The sequence below is a fragment of the Cupressus sempervirens genome, chromosome 8 (genome assembly GCF_028749045.1).
Source record: "Cupressus sempervirens isolate cs-2001-9-10 chromosome 8, ASM2874904v1, whole genome shotgun sequence".
Taxonomy (NCBI): Eukaryota; Viridiplantae; Streptophyta; class Pinopsida; order Cupressales; family Cupressaceae; genus Cupressus; species Cupressus sempervirens.
This window is the reverse complement of record NC_143125.1, coordinates 436,737,120-436,754,094: the sequence shown is the minus strand read 5'-3', so window position 1 is coordinate 436,754,094 and position 16,975 is coordinate 436,737,120. Positions and strand designations below refer to the sequence as shown.

General features: G+C 35.3%; 1 protein-coding gene across 1 annotated transcript in view; it reads left to right on the top strand.

The window, feature by feature from the left end:
• Window positions 1–10,824, top strand: part of LOC149543096 (protein rolling protein) — a 69,989-nt gene extending 59,165 nt beyond the window's left edge. The window contains exons 7-8 of the mRNA XM_089798006.1: window positions 10,349–10,396; window positions 10,515–10,824. Of these exons, the coding sequence (XP_089654132.1) occupies window positions 10,349–10,396; window positions 10,515–10,635 (169 nt within the window). The 3' untranslated portion in view covers window positions 10,636–10,824. The remainder of the gene's footprint in view (window positions 1–10,348; window positions 10,397–10,514) is intronic.
• Window positions 10,825–16,975: the final 6,151 nt, after the last annotated feature.

Here is a 16,975-nt window from a genome sequence, read left to right as displayed (position 1 = left end):
TATTTGAGGGCTACATGAATGACATGGCGCCACCTCAAATTTTGGACACATGAATTGTGGCGTGATTTTCGGAGCCAATGGAGTGATTTTGCGTCTACGCATGTTTTTGTTGGGTATGCGCATTTATTTTTGGGACGCTCCAGCGATTTTGGTGAAGCCCGACGTTGGCCACAAATCAGCTATCCAACGAACCTTGTCATCACTTGTAGGCCCCTCTATTAGCTGACCACCGCTGACTGCTCCTTGATCGTGGATTGAGCAAGTGACCGACCTGATGCAGAGCTTGTGGGTGGTTTTTCATTTCTTGATCGATGGATTTTTTGGGGGAGCAAAATCATTGTATGTGGTTTTCGGTTCTCACCATTTAGTGTTTTTTGAGCAGCTTGAACATTGGGTCTCATGCCCCTTTTTGGGCCATATTGTGCCTCTCTTTACAAACCTCGCTACTTCATATGAGCTGCCTACACGTGTTTATTGGTGGGAGTCACCCACCAATCACGAGTGCTCATCAATTGTATGAAGCCCCTCTTTGGTGGTTCCAAGATGAGATGCGAGCTTTGTGGGAATGTTGTGCATCCCATGCGAAACTTTTGGTGGTCCCTTCTTTTTGGGGCCCTTTCTTAGTGATTGCGCCTTTTTTGGACCCATGAGCTTCACATCAACAAATGTAAGAGCTTAGTCAAACTCCCCTCTCACGGATTTCAATTGGCAGTTATCTCATTAATGGTGCCGGTTTTTTGGATTGCTACGTTTTGAGTGCTCCTTTGGATTTTGTGGTTTAGAGTTGAACTCATTTCATGCAAGGGTGGATGAAATTGGTGGAGCTCAAGTCTTCTCTTTTTTTTGGCATGATTGAGATTCATTGGTGGAGTTATTTTTTGACACCAGTGTCTTTTTTCGGCATGTCATTATGGCAATTGGATTTATAATCCACCTCCAGTCTTGTTTTCCGGCTAGTTTTGTCTTTTTCGGGCAGAGTAAAGTTTTAAGGTGAATAAGTTATTTTGACATGCACACGAAGATTTCTATTTACCACAATGCTCATTTTTTGGCCACTGGATTTTTTATTTGGCACCGACCCTTTGATTCGACGACAGTGACTTTTTTTGACATCCTAGTTTGTTTCCAACAGTTGAATTTTTATTCGGATAGGGGTCATTTTTTTGGCATTTTTTGCCTCGACAATTTTTTATTGTCAAATTTGGGCTCGTCACTTGCTGATGTCAGCACTGCATCAGCATATATTGTCACCTCCTCGGCCTCTATTTGGACCTACCTTCACGTTTTTGCTCATATCTCAGGCATACAGACTCCGTTTTCCGAAAATGAGATATTGCCGGAAAGATGGTTTCGAGACCGTCACAGTAGTATAGTTAGTTTTCAGTTTTGATGTTTTTTTGATGACTTTTTCTGCTATCAAAGTCTGGAGTTCCTTTTTGCACTTTTGGAGACATATTTTGAGCCTCCGATCTCCGATTTGGGAACTCTATATCGTTGGAAAGGTCTTTCCAAGATCTTTTCAGTAATGCTGGTTGTTTTCCCTAATTCTGCTTCAGGCACATTCTATTCAGTCTTTTGCATTTTTGCATTCTGGTGGATATCTTGGTTGTTTCAGGTTTGGAGATCGATTTCGTTGCTTCAGATGATTCGTCATGACTTGTACTATCTATTGTATTATTCTTATGTCTCTTCTGATCTATTTAGACATCATTTGTATGCATTCTTGCAAATACACTGAGATAAAGTGTTATGCTGCATCTGTATTTTTGTTTCAATTGTTTTGCCTTGTTTTGGCTTTTGATTCGAGCAATGTCATCTGAGGATACTCATGCAAATTATTGTATTCTTGGGATTCACCATATCTTGTGCCTTATTGTACATGCACTACTCTGATAAAGTGCCATGGGGGGTTGATGTTTTGCTTTTGTTTTCCATCTTCTTTTGTCCAGTGAGTGTCCCTTTCGTGACATTAGCCTCATGTTGTGTCTGAGATTGATCACCTCAGTACACACATGTACTCTTTTGTGCATCTTGATCATGGTTCCTTGACATGCAGTTCTTTTGGCCCATTTGTCCAGATGCCTGTCACCTCACCCTTGTCTGCATTAGGGGGGTTCTTCTGTTGTTTCTCATGCTTCCTTGGTTCGATTGATCATCCCTTTAGGCTTTGGTGTTTCATGCCATCTTTATTTTCGAGTTCAATTGTTTGCCTTTGTGTGCCTCCTGATTTGATGCAGATTACAGTCTTCTCTACTTGGTCAGTTTCTATTTCAGTGGAGGTTCTTCAGATCAACAGTTACTTTTCGACAGAGCTTTGTAGCTTCTACATACTTCAGTGATGTTCTTCATGATCATCTCTTCTTCCTATCTTCTGGGACATTTTTTAGTTTGGAGGCTTTTTCAGTCCTTCACTAGTTTCTTTTAGCATGTTTTCCATCTCTTTTTGGAGTAAGGTTTTTCCCGTGTGGTTATCTCTATTTCTCCTCTGTTTAGAGATTTGGTAGTGCTTGGGTACCTCATCGAGCCTTGTTTGCGGGGACCAAATTCTACTTTCACTAGTAGTTTTTAGGTTTTTAGTTATTGCCTAAGTTTATCTTAAGGGGGGGTGTTAGAGTAATTAGATATTTCCTAATTAACTCTAGTTGCTTAAGCTAAACTTTAGGCATCTAATCATTAATCCTTTTATTAATTATTTGGATGCAACCTAGGTTAGATCTTTTTAGGGTTTCAATCTCCTTTATAAGGATGATCTCTCATTGTAAACATGAATTGAGAATTGAGATAATTCTTTTGATTATAGCAATCTACTTTTTTGCTCATCATCAAGAATGTCTTGTCTATGGATTTGGCAATTCCTATCGCTATAGCTTTTTGCTTCTCTTTCTGTGATAGGCGTTTGAATGTAGGTGATTCTTGGGAGTTGTGGGGTTGATCTTTTATCAACTTCAACATTTTTACCAGCCACCCAAATATGCTTGACTGACTAGATAAAGGAGTAAGTACTCCAATTTCTGCTTAGCAGCATAAGCACTAGCAACCTGAAGAGAAAACAAACAAATTAAAAAATAAACTATACAAGATATATTCAAGATTGTTTAAGTGTTAATTTCTACAATGCAAGTGACCAATTTTTTTTTTTTTAAAACAATAAATTAAATCTTACTTGTGAGAGGATCTTAATGACAAGAGGTTAGAGGTATACATAATCTTGACCATGAAGGTACCACCATGTAATGCTTTGGTCATTTATAGCAGGAGGGAGAAAATCTTTTCCTGAGGTGAACAATCCAAATTCTCTCCTAACAATTGCACCCACCTCTGGATCACTAAAGATCTTGTTAAGCGCCCTCTTTTACCCACTAGCAACCTCAATATCTCTATATGGTGGTACTCTTACTAGAAATAGGGAGTACCTTTGCACTATAGTATTTGGAAGAGAGAGCATAGGCAAGGAGGTGTGTTCATTTCATTCCAGCGAAGGAGAACTGCGTCCACCTTTTTATAAAAGGTGTTCTTAGGATCATTCTCTCTTCTTTGTATCACCTGGGATATCAAATGATGCTCATGTAAATTATCTTGATGGAAATTATGTCAATTAAAAATTTAGATATCTCAAAAAACAATGATAGAGTAATGTATTAAAAATTAAAACTTATAACTTACCACTTTCATCCATCCCCTAAGCATGGCTCATCAATGTTAGCAAAGCGTAGCATGGATAGGATTGTAAATTGTCTTGATGTAAATTATGTCAATTAAAAATTTAGATCTCTCAAAAAACAATGATAGAGGAATGTATTAAAAATTAAAATTTATAACTTAACATTTTCATCCTCTCCAACATGGTGTCCATGGCATCATAGACACCCCCTAGGCATGGCTCATTAGTGTTAGTAAAGCGTAGCATAGACACGACTGGCTCGATGAATTCTAATACATACTCCACACAGACCTACCAATCATCATCCAATTTCATTACTTTCACATTTTGGGCCCTTATTGTATTAAATTGCTTCCAAATGCCCAATTGGTTGCTAATGACCATTTGCGACAATACTACTTTTACCTTCACAAGTCGTCGCAAGACGATTGTGTGAGGCAAAACTGGTTTCAGCCACCTAAGAACATGTTTATAGTAAGTTAGCAACACATTTAAAATTTGTAAACAACACAAAAACTATTTTATTCATTTATGCAAAATATGACAAAATGATAAATACAACTGAATACATTAAAATTTAAAATTTACCTTTAATAGGTTCCAATTTGGAGAAAGTTCTGAAAATTGCTTGTGACATATGGTGATTTGTTAGAAACATCTAAATCTCCCAACCCTCATAAATTTGTTTCACCCAATCTACTTGGATGCCAATCTTCTGCATCACCAAATGAAGTGCATGATGTCCAAAAGATGTGATCATATCTAGCCTCCATCAAAGCACCTGCAGCCTTGCAATCTTTTGCATATATGTATTCACTTGGACAACATTATCACTACCTATCGACTCCATGAAATCAATGAGAAGCTGGGAAATAAACTTTGCATCTTTTACTTCCCCTTCATAGTCAACTGCCTTCGAAAACATTGCACCTATGGGGGACACAACAATAACTTTGATCAAGGGTCAGTTTTTGCAATCTCTTCAACCTTAGAGACCATAGATATACCTGTTTGAACCCAAGAATCTATAATTGGTTTTAATTGGGCCTCTACATTTTTCCTTTCTTTATGCAACAAGGTGGTGTGCACCTTTTAAAATCCAGGACCTTGGTAACCAGAAAATGTATTATTTATTGCTGTCACCATCTTCCTCCAATCGGGTGACCTCACTAAGTTGAATGGAAGACCATTCACATAGAGAGAACATGCAGTTTTTCATCAACAATATCTCTTGCCTCATTTTGAAATGCTTGATCTAGTGAGCCTCTCTTGTGGGTGGTGACTTGTGGATCATCTACATCTTCATCCTCCCTAGAAGGCATAGGCAAGAAGGGATGTCTAGAGGTTGGTTGAGTGGGTGGTGGTGGTGTTAGTTTTTTCTCCCAGAACTAGAACCACTTTTTTTTAATTTTGCGATTAATTTATTTGCATCTTTTTGTTCTTCATTGAATGTTGCTATTCATCCAGGTGGCAACACCTTCTTATCTCCCCCTAGTGGACCCTCACACATATTAATCCCTTTACCCCTAGAGCCCTTTAAATGAAGTTTGTAATGTCCCTGTTTTTGACAGGCCTACGCCGTTGATGGAGTTGGCTTATCATAGTGACCCTCGTGAGTTGACAGGGTGTTTTGGGGGTCCTAGTTGTAGATTTACTATTTTTAGTAGGTCTATTTTTGGCAGTGGCTATTTTTGGCAGTGCAGTGGTTGTATTCGGCAGTTGGTTGTCACCTGCAATAAATAAATTTAATAATTGCTTGAGCTCTTATTTATTTATTAATTATTAAGTTGCATTATTATAATAATGTTTATATTATTATAATAATGACATTAAGGGATATTTCTAAAAAGTGTGTTGGAAAGTTTCTAGTGTTGGTTTCTTTTGGGAAACTTCCACAATTTCTAAAGTGGAGTTTTTTAGGAAACTTTGGCCAACGAAGGATTATAAATGAGAGCTCATTTCATTGGGAAAAGCACGCTTGAAAAATATATTTGTTTTTTTGTGTCTTTGTGCGTTTTTCTGATTTCGAACTTGTGAGCCCTTGCTGAATTATAAGTGACTCGTCTGAGAAGTACTTGGCAATTGTGCTGAAATATACAATTGGCCAACATTCTCCTACTGTATTTTCTGTAGCTAAGGAGAACAACTTTGAAATATATATATATATATATATATATATATATATATATATATATATATATATATATATATATATAATATTATCATTCAAATTTCTGGCTGAAGGGTTCTATGAAGTTTCTGAGCAATTTTCTGAGTATTTCTTGTAATTTGTTGCTGTGGTATAACAAATTACTCATTCTCCTACTATTGCATACTGTATCTTGGAGAATTGATCGATTGAGGTAGCCGGTTTGGGAATTGAATTCAGTGGTGTCTTACAACCTGGAGACTGCAGGCTGCAAAGTAATTTGGTTGGGAAAAATTGTCGTTGACTCCCAGCAGGAGACATTGGGCATTTAAATTGTCTTTGGCAATCATTATAGAGCTGGACGGCTATTCCTTAGTACACTGCGATTATATCCTGGGAGGATCGCAGGGTTATATTGGTATTGCGTTGGAGGATTTTGGGGAGGCTGCGGCTAGTCTGGACACCTGGGATCTACTGCTGGGCGAATTCTGGTCTGTTATTTGTGCCTGCTGGAACTGCATTGAATGCTTGACTTTAAGGTTTTTGGGTATGGTTTCCTTTCCACATTTGGGGTGAGCTGCATACTGAATTTTGGACGTCATTACTGGCAAGTCCACTCACTGCTGTAACTATGAATATTTGATCAGGCATATGTAAAAAGCAGCCATTGTTAAGGCATGGTGATCAGGGCGCTTACAATTCATATATTTTTCTCAGCATGGGTATTTGGGAGCTCTTGTGAAGTCACGTTGAAAGGTTTGGGCATCAGCATTATGACAGTAGCATAATAGTCAGGTTTTTGATTTATAATTAATATGTAACAATGTTTTGCTGATGTTGTACGTATGCTAATTGCAAAGCCTTGAAGTCGCATTTCAGTTTATTAAATTGGTTAGAGTATGATGAGAGAATAGTCTTACATGGTTATAGGCATTAATGTTATAAGCTGACATTCTGAAATACAAAGAAAATCACAAGTTAATACAATTAAGATCAATTCAATTAAGAGCTAGTTGGAATATTATAGTAGGATCAAAAGTTTGCTGGCAAAGTGTTTGGCGTAATGTCAAAATATTGGATTGTGCAAGAAAATTGATGCTTGACTTAGCTATAACCAGACAGGGTTTTTACAAAGTTTTACTCGATAGTAGGAGCTTCTATATTCTGAGTTGCAAAAATTACATTTCCATACAAATCCCCCTCTAGGACATTGAGAAATTCTTGTAATGTATTTTAATAGAGGAGACCCTTTATCAATTCCAAATTTAGAGACCCACCCCCTGAGCTTTGGCTACTCATTGTTCTTATTAGATAAAACGGGATAGGGCTTGAACCTGAACAATGAAAGAATCAACACGATCAATAAGTAACACCAAGTCGAAACGACGAGTGGAAAGGAATTCACAGGAGGTGAATTCAAAAGGCTTTTGAAAGGAGCCACAACCAAAGGAACCCAAAATCAAAGTAGCTAAGAAACCAGAAACCACCAAACAACAAGATGCAAGAGCATTGGAAGAGGAAGAAACCAATGCAAACCACAAATAAATGCTTGGGAAGAGAAGGCACCCAACAACCTCAAAACAAGAACACATGACAACCATGGAACAAACAACCACAAAACATGAGAGGGAAGAAGTACTGAAAAAGACGGAGAAACAATACCAACAACACCTTCTCATCAAGCAGGGGAAGGAACCGGAGCTTCAAGATGGCTAGGAAACAACCACCAAAAAGAATAACCTCAGAGTCCCTAAAACACCAAGCACTGAACAACAGAGCACAACAGAAGAAAGGATCTGTGAATGCCTTGCACAAAGCCAAGGAGAAGATGGAGCGAAGAAGCTGGAAACAGGCTGACCAAGGAGAAAACGATCCACTAGACATGAAGGGCCGAAGTACTGGTGAGAAGACGGAGAAACTAATACTACACCAACACCACAGATGAAAAGAACAAGCACCAAAGCTGCAGAGAGCTGGAACACCCAGCATGCCAAAACCCACACAACTAGAGAGGGAAGCAGCACAAGCAGAGGATCCAGTGCAAGGCTACAACACAAAACAACAACGAGCCAGCCAACAAAGCCAAACTAGGCCAGCCCAGAAAAAAAGGAACCCAATCTAACCTCCCAACACACCAACAAAAGATGAAAAATAACAATCATTGTAATCTATAACAAAGATGGAAAAATAAGAAATTTCAAGACTTCTACAAAAACTGGAAAAAAAATTAAGACTACTCAAAAACATGAAAAAATCTATCAAAAAACTAAAGAATATGGTTGAAATGCATACCTTAAACACTTAACTCTTCTCTTTGTCAGATATTTCCAACTCCACAATCAATTTCCTTTGAATACAATCACCTCATTTATAACTTTCAAGATGGAGAGAGCCAAATGAGAGAACAAATGTGAAATAAAATGTGTTTGGAGGCTCCTCAACAAGGTCATTTTAGGTTTTGGAGGAAAATCATAATAAAAACAATGTTATCTTAATACATTTTGGGTCTATGTTGTCACTTTATAGCTGCAGGTCCTAGGTGGTATGTGCGGTCTGCATCGGGCCTTCCCGAGTCTGCGTTGGGTCCACGGTGGTTTGGACATGGATGGACCAAGAGGTCCAACCACAGCCCTTGCAAGGACCCGACACTGACCATGTCACAAATTAGAATCCAATTCGTGCCCGGACCTAGTTCGAGGGTCCAGGGTACGAACCCAATAACATAGTTTTAGGATGAAGCAAAAATCTTTGGATCAGTTTGGCTTCAAACCACCCTAAATTTGGTTGGTTGTAAGACTTTTATAGTTTTTCTGACCATTTTTGACTCTTTGATGTTCCATGTCCTTTCGTGCTTAATGCCATCTATTCTTACTTCTGTACAAGGGTCAGGGCACTTTCAACATTGCTAATTTTTTTATCAAGACATCTATGTTTTATTAAACTTGGCTTGATAGTTTGGGATTAGCTTGTTGCGGTGCTTCCGTATAAGACTAGCCCCTTCAAATATTTGTCGATTGTGCTTTAGCCAGATGTGCCAACCCATGAGGACCAACACATTCTTGTGATGAAGATGAATCAGTGTCAACTCAGATCTTGTTTTGACCTAGCCAAATGTCAATTCAAATGAAATGATTAAAGACTCCATGGTTTGCTAATAAGTTGGACACTTGGACGATTCCATCCATGCATCTTTGCAAATGTGTTTGATGTTTGAATTTTCCTCTGCTGTAACCACCACGTAAATATTTATTTTTACCAGATTTTGTTTTGTCATGACACCTTCCAAACCTTACATCTATAATTATTCTTTATTAGTAGTGCTCCATATGCTAGATTGGCATAGAAATTCAATATAATCTTCTTTTCAAAGAAGTTTGTCCTCGTAAGTTAGTACAAGCTATAAATTATGAAGCTCCGTTTCCAATTGCCTAGCTGCTGCTGCTGTATTTTTAGGTCTATACTGATACAGAAATTTTAGTTCCATCTTGTCTCCATGCCATTGCTCGAGCTGTCTTGATTGTCATGGCAGCTTTGGGAAGACCTTTGTGTGTCCATTCTCTGAGTAGCTCTATCTGTGGCTGATCAGAAGATAAGATTGGATTACTGATTAATTTTTCATGACAAAATCTAATGGAGTTACCGCCGTTCATTTTATTTCCCTAAATGGGATATCTTTCATTCAGAGTTGTAAAGCCTTCAATGAAGAAACCTTTAGCACAGGAAAAAGCGTGATTGGTCCATTGGTTAGAGGCCTTAAAGACTCCATAACTACTTGTGCACATCCGGAAGAGAGGTCCCAAAACAACTAAATGTGTAGATCAAAACTACGATGGTATTGTAAGATCCATTATCCAACACATCTTTCCTACATACCAAAACAGTTGTGAGTGCGAACAAGGCAAGGAGGTGAGAAATCCCATGCAAAGGAAGGTGACCAAAATTAGATGGATCTCTTGCTTGAGCCATTGCTATAAAGGAAGGACTCCCATTTGCACCACTACTTGCAGAGAGTAGCAAGTAGAAGAAGCACTCTGCCTTCCACTGATGTGGCATCGAGGCACAAAAGAACCTGCTGCCCTAGTAGTCAAAGCATCACCCAAAGCAAAGTCCACTGGAGGGCAACATCACTTTTTAAGTCTCACCCACACCGGATACCAGTGCAGGGAAGGTCGGCGAGCAGGCGCCAGGGCTGTCTAGGAGGGTTGACAGCAATTAGGATTCTTCTAGAACGGGCATGGGCCATTCATTCAAAATTGTTCATTGGCTTTTTTACCTCGTAATTGAAACAATTTGCACCAAGGCTCCCAATTAGATCTTCACCAGATTAAAACTCATATATACAAGTGTAATCATTTTATTTTGAAAATTTGTTTTTTTTTTGTAATCTCTTTAAATTTAAGATCTTTGAAGGAATCCTGCCAATTTCTATTTAACATATTTAAAAGCTACCTTTAGTTAATTTGTCATTTCTGGTTTTAAAAGTTACCTTTAGTTAATGACTAATTCATTTGTGCATCTTCTTGTTCTGGGGATTCAAGGTGGCCATATCCATTTCTTGAGCTCTCAACAGCTTGGGCTCCATTATGGTAATGTCTCATTCATGACGATAGACCAAGTCTTTTTGCACTTTTTTGACATTTACCTTTACTAATTTGATATTCCAGCTTCTATCAATACTAATTAGGTTGGGATAATTTGGTGCAGGTACTTTTGTTTGGCTATTGTTTGCATCATATGTTATGGAATATTTGCTTTGTTTATAAAGCTCAAAGAGTCCTGCTTCCCAAAATGGTTTCCCTATGCATATCAATGTTTATATTCGTAAAATTTGTTTAAATGTACTTGCCAAGATGTATAAATTAACAATAAGAAAAATATAAGCGCATGGTTTCACCTATGCTATATTTTATTGAGTGAGGAATTCATTGACGTTTACATGTAAACTTGGAGAACCAACTACATATGTTGGATTTTTGTTACAGATGTAATTAAAAGTTTATTTTTGATCGGGTAATTCATATCATAAAATTTATTTTAGGTTACTCCAATATATATTTTCACAAGCCAAAAAGTGACGTGTATAAAATTGAATATAATTAAAAAGCTATATAGAACAGAAAATAATATTTTGTATTATAAATATATTTAAAGTTATTTGGAAGAAAAATGAACATCTGATATGAAGAAGTTGTGTGTTTATTATGGAAATATTGATGTTAATTTAAGAACAATCATTAATCAAGAATATATTTAAACTATTAAAATAAAATAAACTGATTTATTTATCAAAGAATAATTTATTTCAGAATTCTAATAATTTTGAGTGAGCAATGAGCATAATACAAAGACATAATCTGTAAAGACATATTTTTAGTTCTTTTATATTTGATAATTCAATTTGGCTTTATTTAATTGATGAAAGATTGAGAGATTCTACTGAATTGTAAGCATCCAACATAGATTTAATGACATTAAAGGGAAATTTTAATTCCTGTTGTATTGTTGTGTGGTCTGATTTCTAAGTGCCTATTCTTCCTTGGAACACTAGGTTGTGTTGTGGAGTTTGTTGTTTAACTCCTTTCTTCGCTCCACTTTGTTTTTGACCAGTTTCTCTTAGTTGTGCATAATGCTCATCTTTTGCAGCTGGTGTTTTGTTTTACACCTTTTTGTATTGGGATTTTCAGACCCCTTAAAAAGCTGTTTTCTTAGTAAAAAATATAGATTTAATGATTTGTATACTATTATACAATGTATATGCACACATAAAAGTTTTTTTTTTTTTTTTTTCAAATTTGAATCCTCAAACAATAAATATGTTATTTGTGTGACATGTAATATATTAGTTTTTATAGATTTTGTATTTTATTTAATGTGATTTAAGATATACTATTCTTCATAAAAACTTGAGAGCAAAGTCTCTAATACTTCAAAGAGTGTTTAAGACATTAAAAAAATATTAAATTAGAACGCCTAAAGACTCTTGATGGTCTTCATATTCAATGTTACTTCTAAAATCCTCTAGAGGTCCTATTAGACATGCATACATGATCTCGTTGGCCAAACATTGTTTATGTAGTTCTTGGTTGCTATAACTATTTGTGTATGTGTATGTTAACTATCTAATAATAACTCTTATTTGATAATAACTCTTTCATAGCAATCTCACATGTTTAATAATTGAAGAAATTTTGATGAATGTATTAAACCAATGGACTTATAATAATTTTGATGCATGTATTAAACCAGTCGACTTATAATAATTTTGATGCATGTATTAAACCAGTCGGCTTATAATGTCATTATTTATCAATATTAGTAATAATTTGTAACACCAAGAATAGCTATAGCCTAAAAGCATTTTAAATATATTTAATATTTTTATTGATTATCGTAATTTTAGATAAAGCTAGTAATTTTAAAACATTGCAAACTTGAGAGCATCAATGCAACTCTATTACTTAGTGCCCGCTTGGGCTAGGGTTTTTAAGCTTAACTTTGTTTCCTTGATTTTTTGGCTTGCATATGAGGGTTTGAGAGTTCATTTATCTTTTAGGGTGGGGCTTTGGGAGTATAGGTCTTTTTCCTTGATTTGTGTTGGTAGTTTATTAGGATGAAAGGGCATCCCAATTCTTCAACTTTGGTGGTTGCTAGTGCTACGGCATAAGGCAATTCGTATTGAGTGTGGATGCGAGAGCATTAGCTAGATGTGCCAACCCATGTGAACCAACATATTGTTGTGATGAAGATGAAACAATGTCGACTCAGATCTTGTTTTGACCTAGCCAAATGTCAACTCAAACTAAATGGTTAATAGACTCCATGGTTTGCTAATAATTTGGGCACTTGGAGGATCCCATCCATGCATCTTTGCAAATGTGTTTGATGTTTGAATTTTCCTCGTGGTAACAAACACTTAAAATTTTCTTTTTAATCTAGATTTTATTTTGTCACGACTCCTTCCAAACCTTACATCTATAATTATTCTTGATTAGTAGTGCTCCATATGCTAGATTGGCATAGAAATTCAACATAATCTTATTTTCAAAGAAGTTTGTCCTCATTAGTTAGTACAAGCTATATATTATGAAGCTTTGTTTCCAATTCCCTAGCAGCCATTGCTGCATGTTTACCTCTATACTGATACAATTTTTTTAGTTCCATCTTGTCTCCATCCAATTGCTTGAGTTGTCTTGATTGTCATGGTAGCTTTGGGAAGATCTTTGAGTGTCCATTCTTTGAGTAGCTCTATCAATGGCTGATCAAAAGATAAGATTCGATTACTGGTTCATTTTTCATGAAAAAATCCAATGGAGTCACTTTTGTTCATTTTATTTCCCTAAACATGATATTTTTCATTTAGAGTTGTAAAGCTCACAATAAAGAAACCGTTGGCACATGAAAAAGCTTGATTGGTACATTTGTTAGAGGCCTCCAAGTTTTTATAACTACTTATGAACATCTATAAGAGAGGTCCCAAAACAACTAAACTTGTAAATCAAACTATGATGGTATTGTAAGATCCATTATCCAACACATCTTTCTTATAGACCAAAATACTTGGGAGTGTGAATAAGACAAGGGGGTGAGAAATCCTATGCAAAGGAAGGTAATCAAAATTTGATGGATCTCTTGATTGAGCCATTGTTGCAAAGGAAGGAATCCTATTTGTAGCACAACATGCAAAGAGTAGTAGAAGAAGCACTATGCCTTCCATTAACGTGGCCTCTAGGCACAAAAGAACCTACTGCCCTAGTAGTCAAAGCATCACTAGAACTGAAGTCCACTAGAGAGCAACATTTCTAAGTCTCACCCACACCAGATACCAGTGTAGGAAAGGTCGACAGGCAGGCACTAGGGGCCATGTAGGAGGGTTGACAACAATTAGGATTTTTCTAGGATGGGTAGGGGCCATTCAAAATTGTTAATTGTCTATTTTACCTCATAATCGAAGCAATTTGGCCCAAGGCTCCCTATTAGATCTTCACCAGATTAAAAATCCTATATATAAGTATAATCACTTTGTTTTGAAAATTTACATTAAAAAAAAATCTCTTTAAATCTAAAATCTTTGAAAGAATCCAATCAATTTGCATTTTTCATATTTAAAAACTACCTTTATTTAATTTCCTCTTTCTCATCTAAAAGTTACCTTTAGTTAATGACTAATTCATTTGTGCATCTTCTTCAAATGAGGATTCAAGGTGGCCATATCCATTTTTTGAGCTCTCAACAACTTGGGTTCCATTATGATAATCAAGTCTTTTTGAACTTTTTTGACATTGACCTTTAGTATTTTTCTTTTCAAATTTCTATCAATACTAATAACTAGGTTAGGATAATGTGGTACATGTACTTTTGTTTGGCTATTGTGTGTATCATATGTTATGAAATATTTGCTTTGTTTATAAAGCTCAAAGAGTTCTACTTCCTAAAATGGTCTCCCTATGCATATCAATGTTTATATTCATATTTGTTTAAATGTATTTGCTAAGATGTATAAATTAATAATAAAAAAATATCAACACGTGGATTCGTCTATGCTTTATTTTATTGAGTGAGGAATTCATTGACGTTCACATGTAAACTTGGAGAACCAACTACATATGTTGGATTTTTGTTACAGATGTAATTAAAAGTTTATTTTTGATTAGGTAATTCATATCATTAAATGTGTTTTAGGTTACTCTTATTTTTAGTGGGACAAAAAGTTCTAAAATATATATTTTCACAAGCCAAAAAGTCAAGTATATAGAATTGAATAAAATTAAAAAGTTATATAGAAAGATAAATAAAATTTGTATTATTAGATTTAAAGTTATTCAGAAGAAATATGAACATTTGATATGAATAAGTTGTTTGTTTGTTATGGAAATATTGATGTTAATTTAACTACAATAATTAATCAAGAATATATCTAAATTATTAAAAGAAAATATACTCATTTATGTGTCAAAAAGTAATTTATTTCAGAATTCTAATAATTTTGAGTGAGTAATAAACATAATACACAGATAGAGATAGGTTCATTTTCTATAAAGACACATTTTAGTTCTTTTATATTTTGACAATTCAGTTTGGCTTTATTTAATTGATGAAAGATTGAGAGATATTCTATTGAATTGTAAGCATCCAACATAGATTTAATGATATTAAAGGGAAATCTTAATTCCTATTGTATCGTTGGGTGGTCTGATTTCTAAGTGCCTATCCTTTCTTGGACCACCAGGTTGTGTTGTGGGGTTAGTTGTTCAATCCTGTTCTTTCTTAGTTTCGTTGTGCTTTTGACTAATTTCTCTTAGTTGTGCATATTTCTTATCTTTTGGGTTGGGTCAACTGATGTTTTGTTTTACAACTTTTTGTGTTTGGGTTTCATGGCCCCTTCAAAAGCTATTTTCTTAGTAAAAAACATAGATTTAATGATTTTTATACTATTATACTATGCATATGCATACATAAAAACCTGTTTTCAAATTTGAATCCTCAAACAATAAATATGTGATTTGCATGATATGTAATATATTAGTTTTTATAGATTTTGTATTTTATTTGATGTGATTTAAGATATACTATTCTTCATAAAAATTGAGAACAAAGTCTCCAATGCTTCAAAGAGTGTTTAGCATATTTTTAAATATTAAATTAGAATGCCTATAGACACTTGATGGTCTTCATATTCAATGTTACTTCTAAAAGCTTGTAGAGGTCCTATTGGATATGCATTAATTGTCTCACTGGCCAAACATTGTGTGCTTATTTTATAATCAATTCATTTAATGTAGTTCTTGGTTGCTAGAACTATTTATATATGTGCATGTTATGTATATGATACTAACTCTTTTATAGCAATCTCTAAAGTTTAATAATTGAAGAAATTTTGATGAATGTATTAAACCAATGGACTTATAATGTCACAATTTATCAATATTAGTAAAAATTTGTAATGCCAAGAATAGTAAGCCTACACACATTTTAATTTATTTAACATTTTAATTAATTATTATAATTTTAGATAAAACTAGTTATTTTAAAATAGTGCATGCACTAATTTCTATCGTATTCTTCTGCAAACATGAGAGCACCAATGCAATTCTATTACTTAGGTGCCCACTTGAGCTAGGGTTTCTAAGCTCCAACTTGTTTCTCTAAATATTAGCTTGCATATGAGGGTTTGAGAGTTCATTTGTCTAGTAGGGTGGGGCTTTGGGAGTATACATCTTTTTCCTTGATGTGTGTTGGTTGATTAGGATGAAAGGGCATCACATTTCTTCAAGTTCGGTGGTTGCAAGAGCTATGGCATAAGATGACTCTTATTCGAGTGTGGATACGAGAGCATTAGATTTTTTTTTATGGATCTATGATAATTGCTTTTTATTAGAGCTTTCAGTAAGAAGGATCACAATGAGGGACCCCATCCCTAAAAATAAACATAGGCATTAACACCTCCTCCTTTAATCATGTTGGTTTATTTATTAAGCCCTAGCCTGTGGATCTCAATTTCGCTGAAGCACTCTTGAGAGTTCATGTTTTTTGTTTGGTCAACTTCCACTAGAGTTTTGGAAAGAGGGTATTTTTCCAAGGATTGTTGCTCTTCTTGGGAAGTCGATTTCCATAGCTCAACAAAATCTTGATGAAAAGGTAAATTATCCCTTGCTAAATTTTGTGGAAATTTGTCTTGGATTTAACAACTAGATTATGTCTCTTTTCTTTTTAGGATTGGATTTTTCACGAGTATGAACACCCTCAACAACAACATCCTAGTTAAAAAGTTACTAGGACTAATATTTCTTCTCCTTCCATGGCTTTGAAAGTGGTTAAAGTGGACAACAAAAAATCCCTATGATGGATGTTGGTCCAAATAAGGATGGTTTTACACATACCAACCATCAAGTTAACAAGAGGAGAAATAAGAGGTCTATATATATAAACAGAAGGATGATGAATTGAACCATTTTGAGGAGTTGGAAGTTTTGGCCTTGTTAGAAGGGATGCTAGTTGACGTGACTTTTGGAGTTGTTATGGTATGATGTGTAAAAACATGGGTAAGTTCAAGGTTTTCAATATTTGCAAGACCTACAAAATCCCCAGGCACCTCCTTTCATTCTTGATTTGAGAGATCTTGAGTGATTTTAGATATTTGTAGGATGATATTGTTTTGGTATATTTGG